This window comes from Perna viridis, chromosome 12 (genome assembly GCF_037379345.1).
Source record: "Perna viridis isolate PV_CMFRI_1.1 ecotype Kerala chromosome 12, ASM3737934v1, whole genome shotgun sequence".
In the NCBI taxonomy this organism is placed as follows: Eukaryota; Metazoa; Mollusca; class Bivalvia; order Mytilida; family Mytilidae; genus Perna; species Perna viridis.
The window spans coordinates 16,835,241-16,851,297 of NC_142456.1; the positions used below are offsets into that span (position 1 = coordinate 16,835,241).

General features: G+C 31.0%; 1 protein-coding gene across 1 annotated transcript; it reads left to right on the forward strand.

Annotated features, from left to right (window-relative positions):
* Positions 1-1,121: 1,121 nt before the first annotated feature.
* On the forward strand, positions 1,122-3,199 carry LOC148601485 (uncharacterized). Its single transcript, XM_088555234.1, has 2 exons — positions 1,122-1,429; positions 1,854-3,199. Exons 1-2 carry the CDS (start codon positions 1,349-1,351, stop codon positions 2,238-2,240), a joined length of 468 nt encoding a protein of 155 aa, XP_088411360.1. The 5' UTR covers positions 1,122-1,348; the 3' UTR covers positions 2,241-3,199.
* Positions 3,200-16,057: the final 12,858 nt, after the last annotated feature.

The following is a 16,057-nucleotide window of genomic DNA, read 5'->3' on the forward strand; positions in this document are numbered from 1 at the left end:
TAATAATAATAATAATAATAATAAAATAATGAAAATATAATAAAATAATAATAATAATAACAATAATAATAATTAAAATAAAAATATTGTTTTCGTTTATTACAACAACACACATAATAATTTTTATAATGATAATAATTTTAATGATAATAATAATGCTTATAATTAATAAATGTACAGAACATATAAACACTTTTTTTTAGAATCAACAACTTATTAAAGGAGGAATATTTATGGAAAAGCTGATGTTTGTGCGAATGCAGGTAAATAAAGTTGTAATGGATATTTTAGATCAGCCTAAAGAGAAATTAAGTTCTTTTTCTTAAGGGAACCGGCATTCGAACGATAATCAAAAAGAATAACCCTAGGTTTAAGACTGGTCAAGCAAAATAGGCACACACAACAAGGGAAATGGAATGACCAAAATGTAATGTACAAATTTGCAGAAGTAAATGAGTCCCCCAGACGCTTCTGGAAACTAGACGCAGTGACCAGATGTACCAGTAGTGTGAGCGTCCTCCCCTTTTATAGAAAAGCCATTAGAATTATTTTTGCTCTAAATATGTTTTGTAAAATACCAAATTGAAAACAATGCCTTAGAAATTTTCAGGCAGAACAAAACAAAAAATAAAACAAATCAATGAAAGAAGACATATACAGTAAAACATGTTAAATTCGAATCCTAATATTAATTGTTTGATAAAAAATGTGTAAAAACCAAGTAAGCCATCATTATCCAATCACCCAAGATACTACTCCTTAAATGAAAACTTCCGATAGCAAACGTGATGCAGCTCATCTTAAAAACATATATATCACTTTATAATCATACGCGTTTGTGACTGAATTTTCTAAAAGTACCCGTAACCGCAAATTCAACAGTATGATTTTAAGGTATGCATTTCATTAATTAATTACCACATTGTCATAAGCTGTAAGTAACACCATAATGAACATTGTAATTTAACTAAATTTGCAATGTTCACGCATGATCAAAAATAGAGAAACACGATCTTTCTTTTATGAAACCGGCTCATCCACTCAAAAAATTAAAGTTCGGATAAGGTGAGGTCAAATTATCGTTTTGCAATCTAACCTAGTGATTAACACGTTATACTGTAAACACCAAACACAAACAGTTTATTCAGGCGTTAAGGTGGTCCTACACGGCCATTAGTTAGTAAGCTGTGGGCGACGCTCCCAAGACTTTACCCCCAGCCTAGTGGCCGAAGGATGACTTTTCAGATCTGAATATATATATATATATACAAGCGCAATTTCTGCTTCAAATAATTCTTACGACATTTGAACATAGCGGTGAATTAAGAAAAAAATTACATAAGTGCAAATGAAAACCATGGTTTACATATACGCAGTGTACATCATCTTCGCTTCTTTATCAATCACTACAGCTATGCCTAAAAGACGGGTAAGTATCTCAATATATATATATGTAAAATGAGATTAATATTCAGTATCGAATATTTTTGTTAATAAGAAGTTGTTTTTGAAAAGAAAGTTTAAATGTATATTGCATTGATACATGCTATTCCTCTTTCACATAAAAAAATATATTTTAGAACCATCTCTCAATAAAACAAAAAGGTTTGAAGGACCGTTCTATTTAAAAAACAATCAGTAATGAATTGTAAAGAATATCCTCGATAATTGGTACCCATGTTTTCGTTTTTGCATGTACTATACAGTAGTTGATTTTATGTCGTAAAATTAATCATGGAAGACCTTTGTCCTTGCTACGCATTCGCTTCGTTTTGAGATCGTCATTAATAAAGTGGTGTAATTCTGTTTATTTGTTGTTTCAAATGTTTGCTAAAGCATGTTTTGTTTTCCAGCATTCCGCTGAAAGAAATGCTGAACTTCTACAACCCGACATAGACGATTTGATAGAACTAAGTGAAAATGACATATTATCTCAATATATTGAAACAATAGAACAACTACGTGTTGAAAATGAAATTTTAGCTTCATTATTGGATAATCAAATTTTACACAAAACGCAAAAATCAAGAAAGAGAGATTTACAAATGGAAAGAAGGGCAAGGCGATCCTTTGATTCTATATCTCATATGACAAGTTCGTTTGGACAAATGGTAGAAAATCCAACGTTACAGAAACTGCGTGAGTTGATCGCATTGCGACAACAGAGGCAAGCTGGAAATATGAGGAATCGGCTACCGGACGGATATGAGGTGTTATTCCCGATATTGCATCATGGTTAAATATTAAATCATAAGAATTAACATCAATGCCATTTGTGTTCGTTCAAACCTGAAACTTTCATTAATGTGATATTCTAGTGATATAAGATTGTCTCCATGAGCGACATTGCAACTAAGTATACATTTTCGCTTTTTTATTTATCTATAGTTAAATTTATTCATTTTTTAATTAACATATGATTTATGCTAAAATGTTGTTATTTAGATTTATAATCTAGATCTTATAACTGTAAAAACAAATTAATAAAAAAAACACAAAAACAAAACAAAACAAAACAAAAACAAAAACAACCGAATGTCATCATTCGTACTATTTTCAGTATGGCCAGTATCTTACAAATACGACGAGTGTTGGAAGAAACACGTGTTCTGTATATGATTTGTGTTGGAGAACTATTATCTGAATTTTTATTATTCGTGTACCTCTATGCTTTAAGTCAGAAGATTGTGTTTGGAAATTGTTTGATTGTTGCTCCAGTATCTTTTCATTAAGCACTTTTACAAACTAAACTAAGAGGGGAAAAACTTCATATTTTGTTTTATCATACTCCTTGCACAGCGTTATTAGTGGAGTCCTGGTAGTTCATTTTGTTCCTATTTACCTGTTACTTTGGTTTTTCATGTTCTTTTTTTGTAGTCTATTTGCTATTTCTAGTCGTTATTCTGGATTACGGCATTTGTTTTTATCAAAAATAATATATGTTGTGAAGTGGCCCAAATTAAACGAGAATATTAAGAATAATGAATAAGTAAACAATAGCCACGTTTAAAAGGTAAAAAGGAACTACATACAAATAAAATATATATAAAACGTATAAAAGAAAAAGATGAGCCCAAATTTTCGGCCTTAAAGTGTTGAGCTTTCCCTTAAGGCCGAAAATTTTGCCTCCTGTTCTGTAATTTCTTTAACGTGTTTTATATATCTTATTCGCATATTTCTCTCTCTCTCTCTCTCTCTCTCTCTCCAAAAAAAAAAAAAGAAAACAAAAAACAAAAACAAACGAAAAAAAAAACAACAACAACAACAACAAAAAAAAACAACAAAACAAAAAAAAAAAAAAAACTTCATTACTACCATATGTCTGAAACGCGCTTTTTGTTCATATTTCTAGTTACCGACTGGATCGTGTATAACTATTTATCCCGCTACGAGGTTATATATTACACGAATAAAGGTATACGGTTGTTTTTTCTCTGCTGTATTCGTACATCAGCAGGTTATCAACTTTCTGGCCCCTCTCACTCATGGAGCCTCGCATTTCCTACCCGTTCCGTCGGCTCATCACATAGCTTCAATAATTTATAATTTTCGACAATGTACCTATATTGTATATATATCTGAAATTTTATTTTGTGATTTGATCAGTTGAACCCTTTTAATTTTTTTTCTGGAAAATTATACATGTATGTCTGGACAAAAAATATAAGCGATTACTAGTCCCAATAGAAATACTCCATTTTTTAGTAAAAAATAACCAATCAATAATCAATCTATTCATAAATGGTACTGACATTAAACCTTCTGATCATCAATTTGGTCCGATATAAACAAAAATTGACTATTTGTACAAACTCTAATGTTAAAGCATTTTTACATATAAGAGTATGAATAATAGTCGAAAGAAGTCTGATTTGTCTCTTTCGGTTATTTTATTATTTTCAGTTTGTATTTAAAAAAAACGATTGCTTGTTTCCTACACTTTTGTTTACTTTGTATGCGACCGATTGCAGCTTCTCCTTTATTTAATTTGTAATCCAGGGTTAAATCAAAATAGAGTTTCATTATTTGAATGTACTTGTATGTGTCTTTGTTTCATGACGATTTGCCCTATATCGTTGAATACCTTTCATATAAATTAAGACAGAAATATATCAATTTACCGTGATTCACATTATGTATGTCACCGTTTCATATTAAATCACGCCCATAAATAATGATATTCGAATATCGATTTACATCAATTTACAATATTTCGTAATTTGATATGAAATTATGTAAAACAAGTCTTTTTTCTCAAATATAGAAATGAAATCTATTAGATATGGCATGAAATTGAAATTAAATAAATGTCATTTATACAGGTTAAAATAACTGTATTATTGATATCCCAAAAGTAGGTCATCATTCTGACATCTCTTAACACAAGCGATATTTACGATATATATGATAATAGATACTTCCGAATTTGATACTGACAATCTTATGTGAAATATCTAAATGAGAGCATCAGTGCGAGTTGAGATTGTTCATATAATATTGTCGGTATTAATATCGAAAGATAGTAAATTTTGTTTAACGACAATCCCATTTTGACAGTTACTTTGCTTTAAAAGAATATTAATTTATGGGACTATTTCGAGGCAAACATATCTAATAGTGCGACTCAGGGTGTTAATTTGTGGCGTAATTTTTGTCAAACGTTCTAAAAGGGTCTCTTAGATAAGTCATATTATTTGCGTACATTGTTGTGTATCTAATTTCACTATCTAATCGTTATTCTTTGATTGTGTAATTTTGATTGTTGTTCTTATCCTGGTTCCATTGTTTACCTTTTCAATACCTATGTGTCATGTACGATATTTAGCGAAATGTCCGTTAATAACATTAAAGAAAACAGATTACCAATAATCTACACATCTGCATGTATCAATGAAAATTCAAGAGTCACCTATTGGTTATATGAAGATATATTTATCGTTTTCCCAACTTTTTCCTTGAGTAACCTAAAATGTCAAGATATAAAAAAAAATGTTGTTTTCCAATCATCAAACTGTTTAAAACATGTATACAGTAAATAACAAGGTATGGTACATGAGTTATTTCCTTCATTAACAACTACTTCTTAGTTTAATTTCAAAACTAGCATATAATTTAACATAATACTGGTCAATTTTTGGAATTTGTAAAAACAAGACAAATTAAAATACGCTTGGGATAATTAAAAGTCACATCATATAATTATTATACTCGATAAAATATTCGCAAAAATCAACACCACGACACTAATTATATGATAAAGACAACATGATAAGGTATACATATACTGAAACCCTGTCAGGAAACAATAAACTGATGTAAAGACATGATTTGTTTGTCTTTATACTAAATATTTGATAGACACAATTATATCAAATACCATCGGTAAAACAATAAGATGCTGACTTATAGTTAATGGTCAAAAATTAACCAATCGATTTGAAAACGTGATAACATTTACATTTGAGTAAGGAATTCGAAAGTAACAAGAAAAAACCATGGATAATACAAAACCCCAAAACCAAAAATTAAAAAAGACGAAAAACAATTACATTTCCACGAAATAAACATTTGCATGATTTTAGTTACTTTATGTTTTTATGTATGATTTTAGTTACTTTATGTTCTTTGTTGTGTGTTTCTGTTTTCCATGTTTGGTCTTTGTCCCTGGATTATATTCTTTTGATTACCGCTATAACCTTGGTTCCTTTGATTACTCTTACAGTACTTAAGTACCATTCTGTGTAAGAGTCAGGCAATTGGTGGCACATCATAATTTTCAGGTTGGTCTTTTGTTTGCTTTAAACATAATCAATACATCTAGAAAACAACTGAACAGCTATTTAAATTTATCCTGCAGCATATTTTTTTTACTGCTTATATAAGAAAAAAGAGCAGGAAAATTTCTCCGCCATTTTTCCATAGTGCTTATCAACTTAATTTGACCTATCAATATCTTAAAAAGGCAAACTTTACAAACACTTTGACGGTAATTTTATTTTATCTATGATTTGGATCAAACTTGGCTTGTGAATACCACCAAGGATTTTTATAACGAGAATAGGTATGGTGTACATGTCAAAGTGACCAACAACCCTACCGGGATGAAAATTACAGCCAAAGGCCGTCCAATGTTCTTCAATGAACGACGAAGAAATCCTTATACTACATGACAGGCTGCAGTTAGTCCCATACTTTATACACAGGTACAGCGAAATAGTAGTCTCTGTAGTTGCTTCTATCGTCTCTGATATATTGACAGTGGCAATGTGACAATAAGGTGCTAATAATAAACGTTTAGATGTACTTTGTAACTTGAGTCAAATTGTTAGAGAGCCTTAAATTTGAACTGTATAAAATTGGAAATTTGGCCAAGCATTTATGACTGTTATACAAATTTAAAGTCACACAGACCCAGAACAGCAACATTCATAGGAGTACTTTTACAATGAACAGTAAACGATATGAACTGGTATACTGTGTAATCAAGCTGGTTATCTTACCAAAAGTATTTTTTCAAGTACTGATTGACTCCATTAACAAAAAATCTGATTAACACTAAATAAATTCTCAAAAGAACAATTGCTTTTTTACATTTATTATTCATTAAGTAACGTCTTTACAAATGAGAGACAGGTACCATTTGAAGATAAAAACAAAGCAATAATTATTTCTTTTTTATGACTAATGGTACGTGTTGAAAAAGTACATGGCCTTTTGTTGAGTATGTACTTCAAAGATTGGAGATGCATATCAGAGATATTTTGCTTCCCAATCGAGAAAAAAATAACGTTTTACATACAAAAATTATATCAATATTAATAAAGCAATTTATCTCCCAACAAATATGACTGATAGAACTGATAACATTTTGAGAACCTTAAACTCAACCTAAAAACTAGTATAAAGACTGTTGCCCCGCGTAGTGTAAAGGCACTAATTTTTGCGATGTATTAATTTTGCTAATTTCGCGATGGACAGAAAACCGCGAAAAAAATACACGAGAAATCTATATAAAGCTAATTATTTTTTTGAAACCGCCACAATTCATACCCGCGAATATGTTCACTTGACAGAATCTGTGAAAACTAGCAACCGCGTAAATGAATACGTTTGCAGTATGTTAAGAACGAAAGGACTAGTTTCTTCTTATTAACAAGATGATTACCATTACTGAGCACGTTTAGTACTCATATTCTGGAGTCTTAATTATATTCTATACTAAGCTATTGGCTGATCGATTTCAAACATACACTTTGATTATGTTAATATGTTTCTTGATTAAAACGACAGTATCTTATCACTTATAATATTAACATCAAAGTAGATATTAGTTCCTGAAGATCCATTAATTGTAAACAAGGTAGATAGTGGAATATCCCGTCATTACCAAGCAAAATTATCTAGATAAGTAAAGATAAGATAGCCATCCCATGCATATGCTATGTTTGTTTCAGTGAAATACCACTGGGTTAAGTGCTGACTTAAATTTTGGTTCAAATAAACCTGTCAACATCTTATGTTTAGAGATTCAAAGGGCTCTCACTCTGTCGATGAACCAGATTTATACTTCCGGTTTCATAAAGTTATTATGTATAGTTATTTAACTGCCTTCTTCAGCTAGTATTTGTGCAACTCGACAGATATTTCTAGAAAAGGAGAGGACGATTACCCTATCGGTGCACCTAGTCCATGCTCCTAGTTTTTAGTGGAGTGTTCATTAACTTTTGTTACGTTGTATGCATTATATTTATTATTTTATATTCCTTGTTGTGAATGTCTGTTTAAATGCCTGTTTATTTTGTCCCTGGATTACATTTTTTTTTATTTTCGCTAGAATCTTGGTTCCCTTGATTACTTTATCACCAGACTAAAGATATATATGTTATGGTATTTAAAATGATGCTGTAATAGGGTGGGATTAAATATATAGAGAAAATGGAGATCTTTAAATTAAAAAAAATTAAAGTTTTAAATTATGGTTTGCTCATTCTTGTTCAGAATTTGCACAAAATGTAAAAATTTGCCAAAAAAAAAAAAAAAATGGGGATTTCCACCTTAAATAACCTCCTTCTTAAACAGCAAATATTGTTCTCTATTTCGTTTCGGTTCATTTGTGTTTTCATCTAATTTAGTTTGTGAGAGTGTAGTGTGAGAATATTTCGTTGTCTGTGGCCTTTTTTTTATGGCCGAATGGTCACACGATTTTTTATTTGTATTTTGCTTCTACTAATGTCGCTCTCATAAAACAGTAGGAACATATCTTCTTCATTATACCAATATGATCTTACTCTCATGCACTGCAACTAATCAGTAGTCCGTCCTGCTCCCAATCTTACATAAATCAATCACTGTTGATTGTATGTACAAGGTGGTTAGAATGATTGATTATATGCGGAAATGTTCCTTCCTGATTAAGCCAATGACCAGTGGCATTTCCAATGCTAACCAAAGGGTTATAAATACAGCTATAATTACTTTAGCAAGCAATCAAACCATATATTACTAAAACCTTCCAAAGTGAATCCTGTAAATAAGAAAACCTTTCGTTTTAAACCAGAAACTGTTTTAAAGTCCATCTTTATCAGTTGTGGTGTATTTAAATCCTTAGTCAACCGAACTCTTGTCTGAACCAACAATTTTTAAAGTGCATAAGAGGTCTGGTTTAGACAGGTTTAAACATGTACTCTTATTGTGCAGCTTTAAATATTGCATTAGAAGCTTTGTATACAAAAGTCGTTGTAATGAAATGAATAAAAAATGTTACCTCTTAGTTTCAGCATTCTATCGCTCTATTAAAAGCTTTGGGTTATAAAGCAAGGATTGATAGTTATTGTGTTAATTTTTTGAAAAAAAATCCATACCTATATCTACATTTTTTAACGCTGTTTCTTTACTACTTTGTCTCATCCTTTTGTTTTATTGAATCCATGTCAATTCTTTTTTTATTTATTATTGTTATCTATTGAATTTGAAATTTCATATCAAGTTTGAGTATTATTGTAACGAGCATAGTTATGGTGTATATGTCAAAGAGACAACATCCCCACCAGGATGAAAATGTCAGCGCTAGGCTATCCATTTGTCTTCCGTGAACGACGAAGAAACTCTCATACCATAAGGCAGACTGCAGCTGGCTCCAAAACATCATTATACACAGGTACATCGAAGGAGTTGCCCCTATACTCTCAAGTTACATAAGATAACTAAATATAAAACAGAAAAGGGACATATAGAATCCGAAAATTCCTAAATTGGGACAGGCGCAAAAAGATGCGGCAGGATTAATATACTTTTGCGTAATCACAACCCCCACCCTTTAAAATCTGGCCACTGTGGAAAAATATTAAGCAATTAAACACACCAATAAATAAGGTCAAAGGTCAAAGAGTCTGAGTCCTTTATTGCAAGATGACTTAAGAAACTGAATATAAGAGTAATCAAGGGAACCAAGGTTATAGCGTTAATCAAAGAGTAATCAAGGGAACCAAGGTTATAGCGGTAATCAGAGAGTAATCAAGGGAACCAAGGTTATAACGGTAATCAAAGAGTAATCAAGGGAACCAATGTTATAGCGGTAATGAAAAGAATGTAATCCAGGGACAAAGTCCAAACATGGAAAACAGACACACACAACAAAGAACATAAAGTAACTAAAATCAAACATACAAAGTAACAAAAGTAAATGAGCAATTCTACTAAAAACTGGGAGTATGGACCAGGTGTACCGGTAGTGTAAGCGTCCTCTGCTTTTCTAGAGACATATGTATAAGACCGATGTTGATATAAATGTTGTTTATGCTCATAACACACATGGAAACAAATGTTATTCAAATTTTTATGAAAATCATACCCTGTTGATATGTTGGGTCCTATTGAAGACTTATGTTTACCATACATATACTTAATGCATGAATGAATTTCTTTGTGATTAACATATATTTTTCATAGTAGTACTTAACACATGCAAACCGCATATTGTAAACATGTTTCTTTACATGGAGTTCTTTTTTATTTAAACATATGTATATAAAAAACTATGCTTCAACAATTTCCCTATGTTCGTATGTTATTCACTGTCCTTCGTTGTTTTAATTAAGGGCTTAATTAGATTCTCGTTTTTCTTTTCGACATCACAATAGTTTCAACAGAACATTGACTTTAAAATTCATTATTCAATTATCTCGAATGAAGTAATCTAATAAGTTTTGGATACAGTGACGGATTATATATATCAGTGCCTATTAACGTCATGTAGTACAATGCCACTTTTCTTTGTTACGCAATCTTCATAAATAACTTTTATTGTTGGCCTTATCTTTTCCGTTCAAAACAATGCATGAGCTAACGTTTGCATATTCAATTCGATTTTAATTTTAGTTTATGAAACATATTGGACAGATATATTGATTAAGAAACGTTTTTTCTTTATACTTTTTCCTTTTTCAAATGTATTTTGTTTATAATTTGACTGATGATAGACTACTCCTCGAAAACAGTGTAAAACAGATTGGAATTTGCAATATCAATATGAATGATATGTTTTTAGCTAACACTGGGATACTGCAACTGCTGGTGGACCTCGAAGGAATTCTTCGGCCCAGAAGTCAGATTTTTCTTACCGATTTCCTTCAAATAATATCGAGGGATATCAACTGACACAATTGAAATTAAAAAAAATCTCTAGCTATAATTGGGTAGTTTGGACATATTTGAGATTTTTTTTCGTTATTGATGCCGACGTTGTTAACAGAGTAATGAAGAACTTGAGAAATATGAAATCTTGCCATGTTAAAAGAATCTGTTTTATAATTGTTTCGATATTGTTGTATTTTTGTTGCTAGACTATAACCGGATTACAATCACTTGCAATATGACGGGTGCCACTAGCCGAGCAGAATATGTTTACCTTTCAGAGCACCTGAAGGCAATCCCAGATTGTTTGTGGGAGTTCATATTGCTGGTTCTTTAGTTTTTTTGTGTTATGTCTTGTTTTGTTCATCTTCAGTTTTTAAATGCAAACTATTTTATTAGTTTTTCTAATTTGTGTATGTAGATTGTCTTTGTTTCCTCTGTTCACATAGAATTATAATTTACAAACAACATTTTTTTTACATTATTTTGCTTTCATATCAAAACTGTGTAAAGACGAATTGATGGCGAATAATTGGAATGGTTTATTTTCATTATCTTTAATCCAACGGACTCTGTGATTTGCATTTCTGATTCTATTCTATATATATATGAAGAATTTATCAATGATGTTTCAAGTGTTATCGGATATGACATGTTATATAAATGAAATTGAATAGTAATAACATATTATCAGTTTCTATGCTTACGACTCGAAACAGTCTATTGCCTTCACAAAGTTGGTTGAAAACCCATTGGGTAATGACAAATTGTCAATTTGACTTCAAGTCAATTGATTCGTGACCTGACTAGATAAGTTAATGCTCCCCTCAGCCGACATGCATTATAATTCTAATGGTATTTTGAATGACTTATAACTTGTCCTGACATTACTATCGGGACTATATGTTTCTTAAATATTTTTTGACAGATAGTGCGTCTTCTTTTTTTTCGTCAATTTTTTGTTGTAGGATATTTTATATTTGGTTAATTCATATCAGAATACAAACTCGTAAATGCTAATTGATAACTTGCATCATTTTATATTTGTTTTCCAACTTTACGACTTTTGTCTTTATTTTGCTATATAATTTGTTATATGGACTTTTCTTCTTTTGTGATACGTTTATAATTAGCCTTTAAATATTAGTACGATAGTTTGTAAGATATTGTGTATTTTTTTTTATTAAGCTTTAACAAATAAGTTACTCGTAAATACCTATAGATACAAAGTGATTTTCTTCCAACTTTCCGATGTTTGCATTGCTCTTATTATTTGTTTTATGGACTCTCCTTCCTTTTCCTGTCAGTTCAGTACTTCCGTTATAAGCCTTTACTTATCAGTACGATAGTTTGCAGGATATTGTTTGTGTTTTGTTCATGAATTAAGTGCTAACAATTTATTTACTCGGAAGTACTTATTGGTACTAATGTTTAGTATCATTCTTAGTTACTTCAAACTTTTCGATTTTTGCACTGAAAATGCCAGTACCGTCCTACTGCCTAGAGTTTTCCTATTAAATCGGTACTTTCATCATTACCCTTTATCGATATTTAATACCACGGTAGTGCTTAGTTCATTCGTTGTAAGCTCTTGCATATGGTTTACTAGTAAATGAAATACTTTTCCCTTTTATCTTATCAGTTTTAATTATGAAAGCGTATTAAAGTAGATTATGAAGTATTTAACCTTCGATGTAAAATTAATTGAAATATGTATACATTTAACTTAAGTATCGTCTTTATAACAAAGGACCGGAGGAGATTCATGCACGTCAAAAACCCACTAACTTTACTTTTATTTCCTATTCAAAATCAGTTACAGACCATATAATCAGTCTTAGTTTTTCATTGCGTGTTGCGCTTTTGAGATACAATCTATATAGATAAATTAAATTGGCACTTTGCAAGAGTTTTCGGTCTTGATTCGCTTTGTTTTTATTGATTTTGGTCTAAGATAAATACATGGTTATCTCAAAAATGTAGATCTGAATACAGAAAAGACAAAATTACCTAAAAAAACAGCATCTGAAGACCGCAAAAAACATTATTCGGTGGGTTTTTCAACACCATGAATCACCTTTACTACTGGAATTGCCTGAGTTTTATATGGACTGGTACTTATAAGAAATAAAAGCAAGCCAAGGTTAAATTGATATGCATTCAATAATTCTATCATACAAACAAAACAACACTGCCAAAGGCTCGTTATAAAATGGAAATCATAAAAAAAAAAAAAAAAAAACAGTTCGCCACAAATTGAAAAGATCTATATGTTTCTGGTTCCAAGGTCTTTGTATATCCTTTTTGTATTTGTACAGATTAAATGGTGAAACGGAAATCTTTAGTGACCAGATGACCGTCATAACGACAAATTAAAAGTCCAGATAAATGACATATTCCATCTTTCTTTCTGATTAGTGTCTTTTATTTACAGACTGTGTTAAATATTCTATAATTTGTGAAGGGAATCTGGAAAATTACTCTACTGATATGACTTGATAGCCTACGAAATTAGAAGTACTTCTTTGTAAATAATAACAGTTTTCGAAATATTGCTTAAAATTTACATCAATTTGTGTCATTTAATTGTTGATCATGACTATATATGAATTGTTATTCATTGATTATATCTATAAATTACAAATTAAAGTGATCATTTGTATCTGTTGGTTTGTCTCTTAAATTGTGCATTTTTCATGCATTTACTTTAGTTGTCTCAATATTTTCGTAATTTAGAGTTGCCTTGGGAGTGTCTGTTAATAGTTTTTCTTTTGTTAAAAAATATCACAGTCGTTCCAACCGATTCACTGCTGTCACTTACAAAATAATTTGTTTCGTCTGGTTGTTAAAATAAGTATACTTGATACCGTCATAGAAAATCAACATTATGTGTCGTGTTTTTTCTATATGTGTACAAAGCACAATACTATCACTTCTGTTTAAGATTAGAAAAAAAATACAGATGCGCTAATTCATTGGCAATTGAATTTTCATTGTCTAATAATAATTTATAAGCCACTCATACTTGATAAAATAGTTCGAAAAAATTGTTCTTTCAATAGGCTTAAATTTATCAAGAACACCTTTCAAATTGAAAAAAAAACTTTACTTTTATGACGTACTTAAGCAAAACACAGTAGAATCATCTGCATTGCACATGGAATTTTAGAAATATATTATTTTGGAGGTAGGTAACTAAATTGCATTTGAAATTTTGAAGGCGTCAATGATGAACCGTGAACCGGCTACATATAGCATATATTAAGATTGCCGACTACAAATCATTAAATACAGTACAGTTTCTTCACTGTTATATAACTAACTAATACATAAAAGTAAACAAAAAATATATAAAATTAACTTAAAAAAATAACTTAAAGTGTTTTAATTCTGCTTCGATCTCAAAAGTTAAATCCGAATTCAACAGATATTGTTGAATTTTCACACCGCTGTCCCTTGCGTGGAAGGGATTGAGCTCTCAGAATCATGTTAACCCCGCTTCATACTTAATAAGCTTGCCCCAAGTTAGGAATGAGAAGTTCAATGGTTGTTTTTGTTTTATTTCCTTGTTTGTTGTTATTCGTTTAATTTTTTTTGTGAAGATTAGGCAGATTTCGTCTTTTATGAAATGCTTAACTTCATTTAGTTTAGGGCCTTTTACAGCTTGATTTTTGGTATAAGTTTTGTTCATCCTTGAAGGCCGTGTGCTGACCTGTTAAAGTTAAAATGTTCATTGTTGAGGTTTTGGTGAATGACTGTCTCATATCCTATATTAATATTCTGTTTATCTAAGTACCGCATATAATATCATAATAATTATTATCATAATAAGTAATTCCTGTATTATAAACAACTAGTCTTACTTATTCAGACATTAAGCTAGAGAAGCCTTTTCTATAGGGAGACGATTGGAGGAAAATATTACAATAAATGATAAATGACGGGAACATTTTCTGTAAAAATCGTGGGGTTTCGGGTGTCAGAAAAATGGGCTCAAAACTGCGCAAAGTTTGTTGTAAAAGGAGATTAAATAGTGCCCCAAACCCTAATCAGGGGCTAGGGTGCTCTGACCACAGAGCAACTGGGTTATGTGCCCCAGGTGGTAGAATTGGGTACCCCTGGCTTATTACATGCTGGGGTCGTCAAGCCATAATACGGAAAACCTGATCCCAAACCATAGTGTTGCAACGTATTGGGAAAAATGCCACGTCCTCGCACGTTCTGTGGTATCATGTCGGAGTAGAAACTATTGGGCTCCGCCACAGGAGGCTAAATTGTCCGACCCTACCCACCTCTTCCCATTTCCATTGGCAATCAAAATTTATCAACCTTTTTATTTTTGTGTCCAATCCCATTTTTCATTTCATCATCATTTCATGTTCATGTTATCATCCATTTCATGTTCATTGCCTGAATATAACCGAAATATTGCTGCTCGTGGGTTAAACCCTAATAATCAATCAATCATTTTCTCTAAGAACAAAAAAACGAGTTCGGTGACTCCTTACCTTCATCTTAAAATATGAACGAATGTCAGTAAGTGTGTCTTTTTTGTCAACCATTTTTTGTAATGGTGAAAGTTCCCTACTCCAGCTAAGAATCATGCAAAATGTGATTCATAGGTGAAAAGCCTACATATTTTTATTTTATATATTCTGTATGAATAGCAATAGTTAACAGAAATTAACATTCGATATTTCTTATGACCTGTGTTCTAGAGATAAAATGATATAGAATGCATTGTAGATTTTAAAATCAAAGGAGATAACTCTGTAAATGACACTCAAATACAATAGATTCTATTGGATTTGCAATGTTGGTTATCTCCTAAGAGCGGGCAGATTTGAATGAATAATTACACATTTTCAACATATGGACCCATAAAACAAATTTATTACAAAAATAAAAATATGTAGCCTTTTATGGGTGTATCACATTTTCAGATTCTTACCAAGACAGCTACTTAAATGATGTAACAATTGCCTACAATAATCCTCAGTTAGCGTGAGTCAAGTTCGGTTACCAAAGTATTTTTGTATAAAACTTTGAAATATTTTCATTCAATTTAAATCTATAAACAAAAATATTAAGTATGATATACATTAATGTCAAGTTTGAGAGTGGGTTTGTCAATTTCATTCAATTTCATGAACTGTTTTAACTATAATATGTATATTTTAATTTAGGATAGCTTAAACATATTTTAAATGTTAAATAAAGAATCTTTTGGTCAAGCATTTTACGATTAAATCACCATATTAAGGAATTGCACACTTCTTGTTATGAAATTCTTAAATGTCTGACCGTCTTGAAAAAACACACGAACATGGTATCAATAGGATTTTATTCACTTTTAATAAGACGGGTGTCGCTGGCAAAACAGGATATACATTATTTGAGAGCACCAGCAATCCTCCACAGTATG